The sequence below is a fragment of the Pituophis catenifer genome, unplaced genomic scaffold, assembly GCF_029215685.1.
Source record: "Pituophis catenifer annectens isolate HBS135680 unplaced genomic scaffold, rPitCat1.0.hap2 SCAF_3, whole genome shotgun sequence".
Taxonomy (NCBI): domain Eukaryota; kingdom Metazoa; phylum Chordata; class Lepidosauria; order Squamata; family Colubridae; genus Pituophis; species Pituophis catenifer.
In genome coordinates, this window is record NW_027256883.1 from 95,791,021 (window position 1) to 95,806,364 (window position 15,344).

At 43.3% G+C, this 15,344-nt stretch overlaps 1 protein-coding gene across 2 annotated transcripts in view; it reads right to left on the reverse strand.

Annotated features, from left to right (window-relative positions):
- KIAA0232 (KIAA0232 ortholog) overlaps positions 1–15,344 on the reverse strand; it is a 106,910-nt gene that overhangs the window by 10,547 nt on the left and 81,019 nt on the right. For both annotated transcript variants that reach the window (XM_070940803.1, XM_070940804.1), the window contains 2 exons: positions 4,561–4,659; positions 4,248–4,322 (listed from right to left, as the gene is read on the reverse strand). In XM_070940803.1, coding sequence (XP_070796904.1) covers positions 4,248–4,322; positions 4,561–4,659 — 174 coding nt within the window. The remainder of the gene's footprint in view (positions 1–4,247; positions 4,323–4,560; positions 4,660–15,344) is intronic.

The window sequence follows — 15,344 nt, forward strand, 5'->3', positions numbered from 1 at the left end:
ATCTGGCAGAAGATGGCTGGTCGAAGACGCCACTCGCCCTGGTCCACTGTGGCCCTGCTGAGAAGATCTGCTCGAACATTCGCTGCTCCGGAGATGTGGGCGGCTCTGATGGATTCCAGGTGTTTCTCCGACCAAAGGCCCAGCAGGTCGGACTCCTCCATCAGACGTCGTGACTGTGTTCCCCCTAAGCGATTCACGTGGGCCTTCGCTGCTATGTTGTCTGTCCTGACTAGAACGTGAGTGCCCTCCAGCTGGTCCTGGAATGCCCTCAGAGCTAAGTGAATGGCTCTGAGCTCCAACCAATTGATACTGTTGGATAGATCGGCCCGGCTCCAGCGACCCTGAGCAAACAGGTTCCCCAAATGTGCACCCCAGCCAAAGAGACTGGCATCGGTGGTCAGGACCAACAGAGGAGGTTCCCTGAAAAAACGTCCCTTGGATAGGGCCGGAGACACCCACCAGGTTAGAGAAAGAAGAACTTTGGGTGATAGCCGAACTAGGGTGTCAGAAGAACTCATGAGGGACCGTTGAAAAGGTAGGAGGAACCACTGCAGAGCTCTGCAATGGAGACGGGCCCAAGGGACAATTCCTATACAGGACACCATCTTCCCGAGAAGCTGCGACAGCCGACGCACTGGAACTGGCTGTCCTTGAGAGACCTGCCCGACCAGGGACCGCAAACTGATCAGGCGCTCTTGTGACAGATAAACCTTGCCCTTGATGGAATCTATTATGGCCCCCAGATGTTGAATACCAGTCGTCGGTACCAGGTGGTTCTTGGCCTCGTTGATCGAGAAACCATGACTTTTCAGGACCTGAATGGTGGTGAGCAGGTCCTGATGCGCTAACTTCTCCGAGCCGGACTGGATCAATAGATCATCCAGGTAAAACTGGATCCGAATGGGAACAGCTCGGAGGGAGGCCGCTAGCGCTGCCATCAATTTGGTGAACACTTGGGGAGCCGAGGAGAGTCCAAATGGAAGAGCCCGGTACTAGTAATGACGAGACGCCAGACAAAAGCGAAGAAATTTGCGATGGACCAAACAGATGGGAACGTGAAGATACGCCTCCGTCAGATCGATAGACGTGAGGATGTCTCCCTCCCTGATGGATTCTAGGATGGATTGAAGAGATTGCATTTTGAACCGACGGTAGATTATGCGACGGTTCAAGGACTTCAGGTCGAGAATGGCCCTCCAACCCCCTGATGACTTCTGGACGAGGAACAGGCGGGAGTAGAACCCCTGTCCCCTTTGGTCTACTGGAACCAGTTCGATGGCCCAGATCTGAAGGAGGTGTGCCACCACCTCCTCCAGTAGAAGCCGTTGAGACCTGTCCCGCAAGAGAGGGACCCAGAGGAATCTTGTGGGGGGAGGGTGAATAGAAATTCTAAAGATAGTCCCTGGGAGACCGTCTCCCTGACCCAGGCATCCGAGGTCAATGCCTCCCACTGGCTGGCAAAGAGCGCCAGGTGGCCTCCTATGGGAGGGTCGGGCAAAGAGTCAGCGAAACCTGCGGAAAGAACGACCCCTCCCCTCTTTGAAAGATTTGCGACCTTGGCCGCGGAATCCAGGACCCGATTGTCTGTCCTGGAATCTATCTTGCCTGGGAGATGGAAATCTCTGGAACCTGGAGAAGGAAAACTCGAGGGGGGGTTCCGAAAGGGCCGAAAGGAAGAAAGGGAAGGTTGACCTTCTGACCTTCGGGACAAGCTAGGCAGGATTTTCCTCTTATCCTTGGATTCGATAAGCAAGATCTCAAGAGGAGGACCAAAGAGAAGGTTCCCTGAATATGGGGAAGATGCCAAACGCCACTTATTCTTAGTATCAGCCTGCCATTGGCAAAGCCAAAGGAGGCAGCGAGAGCTGATGCTGGAACCAATGGATTTAGCTGCAAATCTGGAGGCGTTAAGAGTGGCATCTGCAGAATACTCCAGAGCCTCTATAATTTTATTGATATTCTGGAGAGCCCTAGTATCAGACAAAGGTAAGCGACCCTGCAGTTGTCTAACCCACATAAGGGTAGCCCTGTTAAAGAAAGAGGCTGCCGAAGAAGCCCAAACGGCCCGTGCTGCGGCTTGGTGAGCCTTAGTCAGGGAGTGCTCTAGACGCTTGTCCTCAGGATGGAGACCTTCCTCCGGAGGGCCTGTGAGCACTGAAGAATTAGACAGAGTCACAATAGGAGGATCCACTGTTGGAACCTCCAAAATTGAAGAGATGTTAGAATCCAGATTATAAATGCGTCTGTCCACCGAACTAGGATTAAACCCAGAAACTGGGGCTGACCATTGTCTAATAATAACATCCTTAAACATCTTGGGACCTGGGATTTCCTCCGTTTCCGGAGTAGGTTCCTCAAATAGGGAAGAGGAGGCCCCTGTTTCCACACCCAAAGAGTCAGGCTTCTGTGAAGGGAGACCCAGGCCAGTGGTTAATTTGGCCTTGTGGAGAAGGGATCTGAAAACCTGAGGTTTAAATAACCCAACGAATGAAGGTTGATCAGGAGAAAGATCATCATCATCAGATAAACCAGGCTCATCTAGCTCCTCCCCCGTAGCAGACCCCTGACCGGCATAGGTTCCAGAATAATCCTGCTCTTGTGCCTGTTCAAGGTCAGCAGAACCCTGAGTGAGTAAAGCCCCATGAGTCCTAGCCTGTTCTGAAACCCAAGATCCAGTTCTACGTTGCATTTCTGCAGCAATGCCCCGCTGCACAGCTGCTTGAATAAGGGCTGCTAAATCAAGAGGTTGGCTAGGAACCATCCCAGAAGGAGGAAGAGAAGTCTCTCCCTTGGTGGCGATAGGTTCAGGAGGAGACTGAACTGACTCCTGTTGAGTTAAGACTGGAGCCTGAGGGGCCACCTGAGGGGAAGCTATAACCTGAACAACAGAAAAAATATGGGGAGGTGGAGGAGAATGCTGAACAGCCCCAAAAAGAGCACTAGCCTCAGCTTGAGAAGGAGGAATTGTGCTCACATCTGGAGACCAGGAAGCCATTCCAGGCTGATTAGGAGAAGCAATAGGCTCCACAGCAGAAGCCTCCATGGCCGGAGACTGGAGAAACTCCCCTCTTGTGGCCTGCTGTACCGCTTTCTCAATTGCCCTTTCCAGGGACTTATGTCTTTGAGCCTCCACCCTTTCACTAGATCAAGACCCTTTCTGAGCAGGCTGGGTTTTGGAAGCAGAAACCTTGCTCCTTTTAGAATGGCCCGAATCCGAACGGGTAGATGAGGAAATTGAGGGCTGAGATGGAGCCGGTCTCTTAGAAGAGCGAGAGGGAGGCTTGGAAGCCATAGAAAGGCTTGGCTTGAAGCGGCTGGAAAGAGGCTAAATTCCTGTGCCGGCACTCAGTGGAGTATAGACCAAAATGGCCGCCCCTGCAAGGGAAACCAAAATAGCCACCACCACAAAGGAAACCAAAATGGCCGCCACCACAAAGGCAACAAAATGGCCACCGCCACAAAGGAAACCCAAAATGGCTGCCGCCACAAAAAGCTACTAAAACCTCCGCAAAGACAAGGCTCCTTTAAAGGGGGGGGGGGGGGAAACGCCCAAAAAAAAACCCTCTGAAACGAGCTGGAACGGGCTTACCAAGCTCCAGTGCTGCCTGCAAAGACCTCTGGAGAAGCCTCACATGGACCGCTGATTCTCCAGGCCCGCTGAGTCCGGAGTAAGCCACAGCCAGCAAGTGTATGGAGCAACACCCCAGGGAAGCCAAATTGGGTCTGACAGCTGGCAGACCCACCACTGTAAAAAGCGATCTTCAGCGGTATTGGGCGTGAGCCCGTCTCGCTTGAGAAAGTAGAGCTCAACCAGGTCCCTGGGAGCTCTGCAATCCTGCAAGGAAGGAAAGAAACTAACTACCAAAAGGAATTATTATCTAATTTAAAGAATAATTCCCAGCTCAGCCAAAATAGGTCTAACCAGAACGACTGAGTCTGAAATCTGGGAAGCCAGTGGATGTGGGAGGAGCTTCACAAATTGCAAACTCAGTCATCACCGGAACTCCAAGTTAACCCTGTAATGACTGCTGGACCCTCGCTATAGTAAAACAGGATACACACACACACACACACACACACACACCACTTCTCTGTAACATAGTCAATGAACAGTAAGATGTAAGAAAAAGAGACTGCCATTCCACATTCTTCTGCCATTATTTCCATTATCCCAGCAAGTATGCATTTTTGTGGTTTGAGAGAATGCCAAGTATGAGAGGTATTGTTACTCTGGATGGAATAATTACTTGTCAAATGTAGGGAATCACACCGGAACTCTTTGTCCAACAGCTGTTCTGTTCCAACGTCAACCATTTCTGATTCTGAAAGAAAGAATATATAACAAAGTTTGGCAAATACAGTGTCACTGCTATGTTCTAATAAGTAACGGATTGTTATTTAGTTAATACAGAGTTTCTGAAGTTTTCAGAAGTTATGGGGCAAAATGTATAACTATGAACAGGAATACACTACTCATTTTGAGAGTGCTTAGGAAGGATAGAAAATGTCCAGGAGTTTCAGGTATACTCTTCCCTAGTGAATAGCTTCCCATTTGATTACCTATATGAGGCGCCTTGTCTTTTAATCCCCAGTTACAGCAATGGGGTTCCTGGTGCACATGCATGCCTGGAGTCCAGAAGCAGAGTACCTGTAAGGGGTCTAAGAATACAAAAATTATTCATCTTCTATTCTTGTATTTACTGTATAGCCTTGGCTATTTGTGATTTACACAAAGTCCTCCTCTGTTAAAATTTGCCAAATGCTCATTAGCTTAACGAACACATGATATAGTTGTATAGAGCATTACTGTTTCCAAACAGAAAATGTAATGATACATTTATGCCATATTTTAAGCTAATTTTCCATAGGTGGAGTACTACATTAGCATAAGGGGAAGGAGCAATGTTGAGAGAAAAATCTAATCAAGTCCTATTTCTCTCCTCTCCCTCTACCATTTCAATTCCAGATGGTGGTACTGTGATGCAGATGAAACATTATTCTGTCATCCTTTTCTATTGGTTAGAATGACAAATTCAGTCCCTCCAAATATTTATAGAAACTGCACTTTCAAATCTATCCTGAACAAAAAAAATTTCAAGTCCAGTGCTTTTTAGAATTGTGCAATGTAATCTTTATATCTCAAAAAAGGGATAAAATATCTATGAAATTCTCGATCAACTTTATTTTTCAAGTTCAAAACTGATACAAAAAGGTAAACAACTGAAAAAACGTAAATGAATAAAATTGTGATGGGTTTCTCTATCACTAGTAATCTTCTTTCATTAAAAAAAGGAATGCAAGCATTCAATTAATCCATATAGCTAATCTTATTTCTACTAGCACAGAAATATATTACATTAATTACTTTACAGACAGGACAGAAAATGCTTACTGTCCTACCATGATGCTAACATAGTTTCAACACATGTCTTAATTTCAAACATTAACTGTTCCTCAAAATTCTGATTATTCTGAGTGGATGCCAGAGAATGTGGTTAGACTCCAATAAGCATTCATGGATTACTGGAACTTGCCTACATTCTCACATTCCTTCCAAACACTCTGCCCCATGCTCACTGTTATCCTTTTCCTACTGTAGTGAGACTTTTTCATTATAACTCACAAAGAAGACATCAGCACAACCATATCTCAGAGGTGTATCTTAGATTCTCTTCATAATTAAATCACAGGTGAGAAGAGTGACTTGGCTGAACTGAAACATACTACACCATAAAAGTCTTTTCAAGCACCTTTTGAAGTTGCATTTTTCTTTGTTCCTACAGCCACATTCTCCATCAGGTTAAAAGTTCACAACACACAAGACAGAACGTTTATAATTTTATATTAATAAAACCTTAAGATCAAAACAAAATTGAAATATGTGTAATGTAATTTTTGTTCTGTTAAGAATGCATATAAAGGTTAACAAACTCTGTTCTTACAATGAAAGCAGGTGCAAAGCAGAAAACTTGGAGCAACAGGCTATGAGAAGGGGAAGGCAGCCATCAGATGATGGGAAAAAGAAAAGGCAATAAAGATCATAGTACAGACAAAAGGTATCTAGTAACTCCTTATGACACACTAAACCATCATTTCACAATTAAGTATAGAGTAGTAGTTTTGTTGGTATACCTGTTTGAAAAGAAATAACATATTTGGGCTGTGCAAAGCATTTTAAATAGGTGGTTCGGAAGGTGCGTTAGCAGAAAGCACCTCTTCCAGGCAAGGCTTGCTCAACTGCTTGGAAGGCTGTCTCCTCATCTGTGTGCATGCAGAGCCACCACACGCCACTGGTGGTCCCAGGGTCTATGCATGCTTTCAAATTCTAATTGCAGACAGTCGAGTTTAGCTAAAAAACCTCTGTATCTTCATCAGATAAGTTTTCAGTTTACTATATAAGTCCAAGTAATATTTTAAAAATGGAAAATGTATATCTTCAGGAGAACTATATATTTTATCATCCCCATCTTTTTCATCTCTTTTTTATTTTCACTTCAAGCGGTTTGCCAAGATCCTACCAGGTCTGGATGGATTTCCTGTGGAATGGCATAAAACATTTATTGATATACTTGCTCCTAAATTCTATAAACCATACAAAAATGGTGTTTTATCTTCAGTTAGTGAAGCATATATTACAATTATATCAAAACCTGGAAAAGATCATACATTATGTTAACTACAATCCTACTTCACTGATTAATTAGATATTTTGTTTTGGCTAATAAATTTCAACAAGTAATTTTTTCAGTTGTTAAATAGAATAAAATGGGCTTTATTAACTATACATAGATCACATAATATTTGGTGAATGGTAGATTTGATTGATTTTGAACAAGAACAAAAAAGACAAAGCTGCAATTCTGTCACATTAGGAAAAAAAGTTTTTGATAAAATGTGTAAAACATACTTTAGCCAAAAGTGGATTTCTCAAAGGATTTATAAAATAGGCAAATACTCTATGCAACCCCAATCTAAAATGATGATCTTTTAAAATCTATTTTCCAATATTGTGTTGAACAACACTTGGTGATTAACTATCAAAAATCCAAAGTAGTGGTTGCCAATAGATCCAAAGTCCATTTATAGGCTATTAAAAAGCACTATTTGAATAAAAAAAATTAAATAACTTGGCACTGTATTTAAAAACAATAAGTGGGTCATACTGAAATGCCACCAATTGTGTTCAAAAGCATTACAAATACAAGTACAGAAATCACTCCTAAGCATGTTCCCAATACTGTCTTCAATATCTGCCAAAGCCTGGATTGTAGCTGTTAATTATTGGCACAAATTTAACTATAATCCATCTTGGTGGACTGATTATACATTTCAATCCACTTCGAAGAAAGCCCTAATTAAGAAAAGTGTGTTTCTATTCAGAGTTATATATTTTATATTGGAACCAGGCTAAGAATTGATACAATTCTAGACACAGTATAGTTTAAGCTTACCCACTTGTCTGTTTTTTGTCACTTGGCTCCCCTTGGGGTGCACCCGGAGGCTCCAGTTGGTCCAGAATGCGGCCACGCAGGGGATTATGGGAGCGATGGGGTGCTCCCATGTGACACCTCTCCTGCGCGAGCTGCACTGGCTTCCTGTGGTCTTCCAGTGCGCTTCAAGGTGTTGGTGACCACCTTTAAAGCGCTCCATGGTTTAAGGCCGGGGTATTTATGAGACCGCCTTCTGCCGCCAATAGCCTCCCACCGGCCAGTTTGCTCACACAGAGAGGGCCTCCTCAGGGTGCCATCAGCCAGGCAATGTCGGCTGGCGACCCCCAGGGGGAGAGCCTTCTCTGTGGCGGCACCTGCCCTCTGGAACAACCTACCCCCAGAGATAAGCACAATACAAGACCTCCGGACTTTTCCTCGGGCCCTGAAAACACATCTATTCCAGCTAGCTGGGCTGGCTTGACCCCATCCTTTCGGTTTTAAATTTATAATTGGTTTTAATTGGGTTATTTTAAATTGACGGCCAAAAGTATTTAATGTTTTTTAAATTGTTTTTAAATTTTATATGTTGTGTTTTTACCGTGGCTGTTCACCGCCCTGAGTCCTGTTGGAGAAGGGCGGTATACAAATTAATTAAATAAATAAATAAATAAATTTTCTTTGTTAAAAGAAAAATATCATTTGCCCATCACCATCCACTGGCAGTATTTATAACATTTAATGACATCTCAGTGGACTAGAGACATTTTCAGCCTCAGAGTTTACCTAAATTGTTAAAAGTGATCCTACAATCCTGGGATTGATAAATCAGTAAGATATACAAATTTTAAGATGGAATGGAATAAGGAATTGAGATACTGATTTTATCTGAACAAACAGAAGTTGTTTTAACCTCAGTATCAAAAATTAACAGATTTTATATTGGACAGCCTGTGCAATGGGAAATGATGTTTTGGAATTAATAGATCCAACTTCATTTGCATAGAAAATATGAATATATGAATAAATCCTCATGCTATCGGAAATGCTTTGATATGAAATGTCTCTGTGATCATCTAATGTTAAATTTTAGGAAGAAGTAATTACATATATTAATTTGACATTCAGATAAAGTTTAATATTTTCCAACATCCATGATGTTTTGAACTATTACAATGATAGTTGGACAATTGTGACTCTGCTAAAAGGCTTAGTCCTTCAACACAGGAAAGGTACACTTTATGACCCAAAATACTCAATGGATTTAATTCCTTATGTTACTTGTGACTGAGTTGCTCATCAAAACTATTGGGTAAACTGTGTGTGTGAGAGAGGGGGGAAGAGTGAGACTACTTATATTTTTTTTATTTTGCAGTGTCCCTTTTAATTTTGCTTTGCACAATCCCATCATATTATATTACATAGAATATATGTACTTTTTATTCATACAGAAAGGAGGTGACTAGCAGGATAGAGACTGAGCTCTGTTTTAACTCACTATTTTTATTAGAAATGTCTTTTACTTATATCACCTCACTGTTTGAATGATATATTTACAATCTGTGCTATTGCTGGATGTGGAAAGAAAGTACTAACAGGAGGCACAGATTTCCCATCCCAACAGAGATGGGAAATAAAAATAAATTTAAAAACCAAGGCAGGATAACTTCTGAATAACTATTGAACAAAGTATAAAAAAAAGGTGAAAATTAACTTTTGCTGACATTTAAAGCATTTATAAATATCTGGAATAATTTAAATTTAGGAGTAATGGACAATTAATGTGAGGTATTAGCTTTATTAAAAAAGCAAGCTGAACATAGATACAGCTACAGCTATTATAAATAAATTAGTTTGTTACAACCCAGAGAAACTATGAGTGATTATTCATATCTTAAACAGTGCCTTTTACTTATGCAAACTGAGCTTTCTACTTTAGAACACATAGGTAAGATTTACAACAAACAGAACTAAATAAATTTTTTGATTTGTTTATATATATTGATACATAAACCACATAAGTACAGAAATTACCTAAAAAGTCAGAATTGGAATATGTCTGCTGATACAAAAAGTAAAATCCTGAGTGACATTAAAGAGGAAAGCTAGAACAGAAGAACAGAACAGTATCATGCTCAAAGAGGTAACAAAATCTCAGAGAACCTTATCCACCTAATAATAATAATAATAATAATAATAATAATAATAATAATAATAATAATAATAATAATAATAATAATAATTTTATTTCTATACCGCCCTTCTCCCGAAGGACTCAGGGCGGTGTACAGCCAATTTAAAAACACAAGACACAACAATAATTAAAAATTAAAATAATTAAATAGATTTGGCCGATTTAAAACCCCAAAAATTAAAATACCCCAATTTAAAATTATTATATTGACAGCCCTGCCTGGCGGAACAACAGGGTCTTCAGTGCGCAGCGGAACACCCGGAGGTCGGAGATCTTAAGTATTTCCGGGGGCAGTTCATTCCACAGGGTTGGGGCTCCCACAGAGAAGGCCCTCCCCCTGGGTGTCGCCAGCCGACATAACTTGGCTGATGGCACCCTGAGGAGACCCTCTCTGTGGGAACGGACTGGTCGGTGGGAGGCTATTGGTGGCAGAAGACGGTCTCGAAGGTACCCGGGTCCTGTGCCATGGAGCGCTTTAAAGGTGGTAACCAACACCTTGAATCGCACCCGGAAGACCACTGGGAGCCAGTGCAGCTCGCGCAGGAGAGGTGTCACGTGGGCACAACGAGGTGCGCCCATAACCACCCGCGCGGCCGCATTCTGGACCAGCTGGAGCCTCCGAGTGCTCTTCAAGGTGAGCCCCATGTAGAGAGCATTACAATAGTCCAGCCGGGAGGTGACAAGGGCATGAGTGACCGTGCGCAAGGCGCAACTGGCGGATCAGGCGAACCTGATAAAAGGCCCCCCTGGCCACGGCCGTCATATGCTCTTCTAAAGACAGCCGTGCGTCCAGGAGGACACCCAGATTGCGAGCCCTCTCTGTGGGGGGCAAAGATTCACCCCCAATAGTCAGCGATGGCACCTGCTGACTATATCGGGACGCCGGTAGCCACAGCCACTCGGTCTTGGAAGGGTTGAGTCTGAGCCTGTTCCTCCCCATCCAGACCCGCACGGCCTCCAGGCAGCGAGACATCACATCAAGGGCATCGTTGGGGTGGTCTGGGGTGGAAATGTACAGCTGAGTATCATCAGCGTACAGGTGACACTTCACCCCAAAACCATGGATGATCTCACCCAGCGGCTTCACATAAATGTTGAACAGAAGAGGCGAGAGGACCGACCCTTGTGGCACTCCCCATGTGAGATGCCTCGAGGTTGACCTCTGCCCCCCGGCAACACGAACTGCGAGCGGCCGGAGAGGAAGGAAGAGAACCACCGCAAAACGGTGCCCCCTACTCCTAACCCCTTCAACCGCTGCAGCATGATACCATGGTCGATGGTATCAAAAGCCGCTGAGAGATCTAATAGGACTAGGACAGAGGAGCAACCCCTGTCCCGGGCCCTCCAGAGATCATCCACCAACGCGACCAATGCCGTTTCTGTGCTGTACCCCTGCCTGAAGCCCGACTGGTACGGGTCTAGATAGATAGCTTCATCCAGGTGCCCGGGCAGTTGTCGTGCCACCACACTCTCAACAACCTTCGCCACAAAACTAAGGTTGGAGACCGGACGATAGTTAACTAATTCAGCCGGGTCCAGGGAAGGCTTCTTGAGGAGGGGCCTCACCACCGCTTCTTTCAAGGCGGCGGGAAAGGCACCCTCACTCAGAGAAGCAGTTATAATCCCCTGGAGCCAGCCTCGTGCACTAATCCTACCCAGAACCCTGTCCACATCCTCGGGAGTCACAGGATCAAACTCCTCCCAGATAACATTCTCAAGACCTGCCCCGGTCTCCTCCCGTGGACTCATTCAATCGGAGTCCAAGCCATCCCGAATCCAAGCGACTTTATCGTGCAGGAATTGCACAAAGTCCTCAGCACGACCCTGCAAGGGATCTTCCCGCACTCCCCCCCGAAGAAGGGAGTGGGTCACCCTAAACAGGGCGGCTGGGCGGTTCTCTGCAGATGCGATAAGAGCGGAAAAATGGTTAGATTTTGCCGCTTTTATCGCCACTAGGTAGGTCTTGATATAAGACCTCACCTGTGTCCGGTCGGAATCAGAATGACTAGTCCTCCAAATAATAAAGCTTCTTTCAGAACCAGCCTGGTAGCACTTTTTACTTAGTAATGAAATGAGTTGCAGCTTCCAAACCCTTGTGCTTTTAATAAAATTTGTTAGTCAGAGAAGATACTGTCAGACTCTTCTGATTTTTTTGCTACTATAGAGTTACAACCTCTTCTTCTACAAACTTAAGAACAATTCAGGTATTAAATGAATTTTCAAATAACTAAGCACTCCTGCAAATGAGAAGGATAAATATTAATAGAATGAAATGGAGTTCAGGTACAGCAATTCTAAATTGGGACAGCTGATGTAAACACAAATCTATCCTGTTGATATGGGGTTTATATAGAATGGTTATCATTTTCATATGATGGTATCAGAATTGTAATTGCACTTAAGAAGGCTATCTTTCCTTCCATGCTGTTTAGGAAATAAGGCAGGAGGAGAAAGAGGAAGGGGGGAAGGGAGAGGGGAGGACCAAAAAGGGAACAACTATTACATGAGCTGAGCTGGCTGCTCATCAGCTTCCAGGTCCAATCCAAGGTGTAGGCTATTACCTTTAAAGCCCTCTGGGGCATGAGTCCAGAATATCTGAGTAACTGTCTTTCCCCAATGAAATCAGCCCACCCCACTCATTCTGCAGAACCGTGGACCCCAGCAGTCAAGAGGTTTCAGCTGATGAGGTTCACCAGAGGAGTCTTTTCTGCCATGGCACCCAAACTTTGGAACATCTTGTTACCAGAGGTGAGATCTGCCCCTTTCTTTGTCCTTCAGGAAAAGCTTTAAAACTTGATTATGCCAGTTGGCTGGAGGTAGTATGTGCAGAAACAGAGAATGTACCACCACTGCTCCATTCCAAATCTGTGTGTTTTTTTAGTTTGTTTTAATACTTTGTAATTTTTATCTATTTTTATATTTATAATTGTTTTTATATCTGTAGGTTTTATTACACTCTAAACCTTTCAAAGTTGCTTTGACTGGCAAAATAGGGGGCATATAAATTTAATAAATAAAGTATGTCATTTTGAAATGCATGTTTGCAATTAGAAAGTTATCCCCTTGCAGACAATTCACTGGATATAGTCACTACTAAATCAAATGAAATAACAAAAGCTATTCCAGGAGGAGAGCTATTCCACAGAAGCTATTCTTCAAGAATTGAAGAAAGGCCATCTGATCCCAAGACAGAGAAGTCATTATCACAAAAAGAGATGGCTGATCTTCTGATTATAGGAAGCTGATAATTGCTTTCATCTCATAATACTGCAGGATGGAGAGGTATGTTAAGAGATTCATATTGTATCAGTTTTATAACTAATTTTGATATTATCTTTGTACCAGAAAAATGGATGAAAGAACACCTACATAATTTCACTGACTGTGGTAGAGCCTCTGTTGGGAAATCAGCCAAATAAGAGGTTGACTATACTAATTTTCCCCAAAGTTAAAATAAAACATATCGTAATAGTGCCATTCAAGGCAATGGCAGTGAGTTAATTTCAAATCACATTCGCTTCAGATGATGTGTACTTATTCCACTAAGTATAAAACCACAAAATAATAACAAAAAATATGGCAGAGCCTAGAAAATTATGCTTCCAAGCTGACAGCTAATCAACCTCAAATTCAAGCTATGCTAGGTAATGATTTTAAATGTAAGATTAGGGTTAAGTGATCTGACCTTTTGTACCACCCCCAACTAAAGAAAGTACAGGTAATCTTCAAGTTACAAATGTAATGGAGCCTGCCAATTACATTCGTAACCCAAAGATTGGTTGGAGTGAATCACGTTAAATGAACGTTAAATGAACGTGAAAACTTCCTGCCTTCACCCATGCATTCACTAATCGAATATGCACGTCGTTAAGTGCACGAGGTATCTCAGGGTGGGGAAGAGGATGGGGAGCCTAGTGCTTCCAACAACCCAAGACCTCCCTCAATCCACTGAGATATCTCAAATTTACACCCCCCTCCCCATCCTGCCTGACCAGGTCCACTTACCTTTTGAAGATCTAATGAGCTGTCTTCTCTCCAGCCTCTCTGCCACGGTTTCGCTTTGAACAAAGGCTTGATGAAGGCTAGAGGGAGATTGCTCTGATTGCTCTGTCCAGGCTCCGATTGTCTTTGCCGCTGAAAACGGAGCCCTGCCAAAAACGGAGTCGCTGCCATGTCCCTCCCAGGCTCTGTTTTCAGCACGGCTCTGTTTTCAGCGGCAAGGGCTTTTTGCAAAGACAATCGGTGCCTAGAGGGAGATTGCATCTGTTTAGCCTTCAATTCTCTTTGCAAAAGGCCTTTGCCAGCAAGAACGGAGCCCAGAAGGGATGCGCTGGCCTCTCCTGGGCTCCGTTCTTGCTGGCAAAGGCTTTTTGCAAAGACGACCAGAGCCTATAGGGACACAATCTCTTGTAGACTGCAGTCGTTTTTGCAAAAAGCCTTTGCTGGCAAGAATGGAGCCTGGGAGGGATGTGCCGGCCCCTCCTGGGCTCCATTCTTGCCAGCAAAGGCTTTTTGCAAAGAGGACCACAGCCTATAGAGAGGCAATCTCTTGCCCCGAAAGCAAGGAAACAGCAAACAGAGGGAAGGCCTGAAGAACCGAAGCCTTCCCTCTGTTTGCAAAGCTTTTTGCTGCAGATCTCATCCAGGCCTCAATTCTCAGAGAACAGAGGCCTAAAGTAGTGTGAGATCACACAACACCAGCTCGTGCTATTGATCTCGTGGTACTTTAGGCCTCTGTTGTCTGTGAATGCAGTAAAGGCCTGAAGCAATGAAGCAGGCAAAGAAACTGAAGGCTTGCTAGATCTTTGTAAGGTAAGTGAGTCTCCACAGCCCCAGTGCCTGCGGAGACCCGGGGTGGGGGGTTGGGGATGGAAAATAGGGAGGGCGAATGTTGCACTGCCTGGTGAACGACTGCCATGGTGCTGAAATATTCATAACTTCAGGACTGGGTCATAAGTAATAGGGAGGTTATGTCATAACTTCAAATGGTTGCTGAGTAAACTGTCATAACTTGAGGATTACCTGTAATTTGTTTTTACCATTAGAGTTGCCTCAACTTTGGGATGGAAAATGCAATTAGGCTGAACTTTGCCTTGCATAATGTATTGCTAAAATAGACAAAATATAATAAAATATCACATTTTAAATGGAGCAACCAAGGGAAACAGATCAAGGAAATTTACTTTCTAGACAGATTTCAAAGTTAATACAAATAACTATATAGCCTTTTCATGAAATTTCCTAAAGCATCTGAAAAAAATTATAATTATTACTTTCCCAAATTGTAATTATCTATCTTTGACTCTATACCTTCAACTTAGGTGAAAAATCTAAGCTACTAACATAAATTCTGTTTAACCATAGTAGATGTGGATCTTTGCTGTGGTAGGTTGGTCAGCAAAACCTTCCAGAAAAACTGGAAGGACTTTCAATTATCCCCAACTAAGAACAGGTTGAAATGGAGATTATCTCACACATACAAACACACTCATCCATGAAATAATACTCAAGATTTATGAATATACAATATGTTCTTATTTAAAAGGCATACTCTCCCAAATATAGCAATGAGTTATAGATTCAATTCCTGGGAAAATCTCTGACACAAACTTAAATCCTCCATAATAGATAGACAACTCATCATCCTCTTCTACAGGTACTCCTCAACTTATTACAGCTGAGCCCAAAATTTCTGTTGTTAAGTGAAACATTTGTTAAGTGAG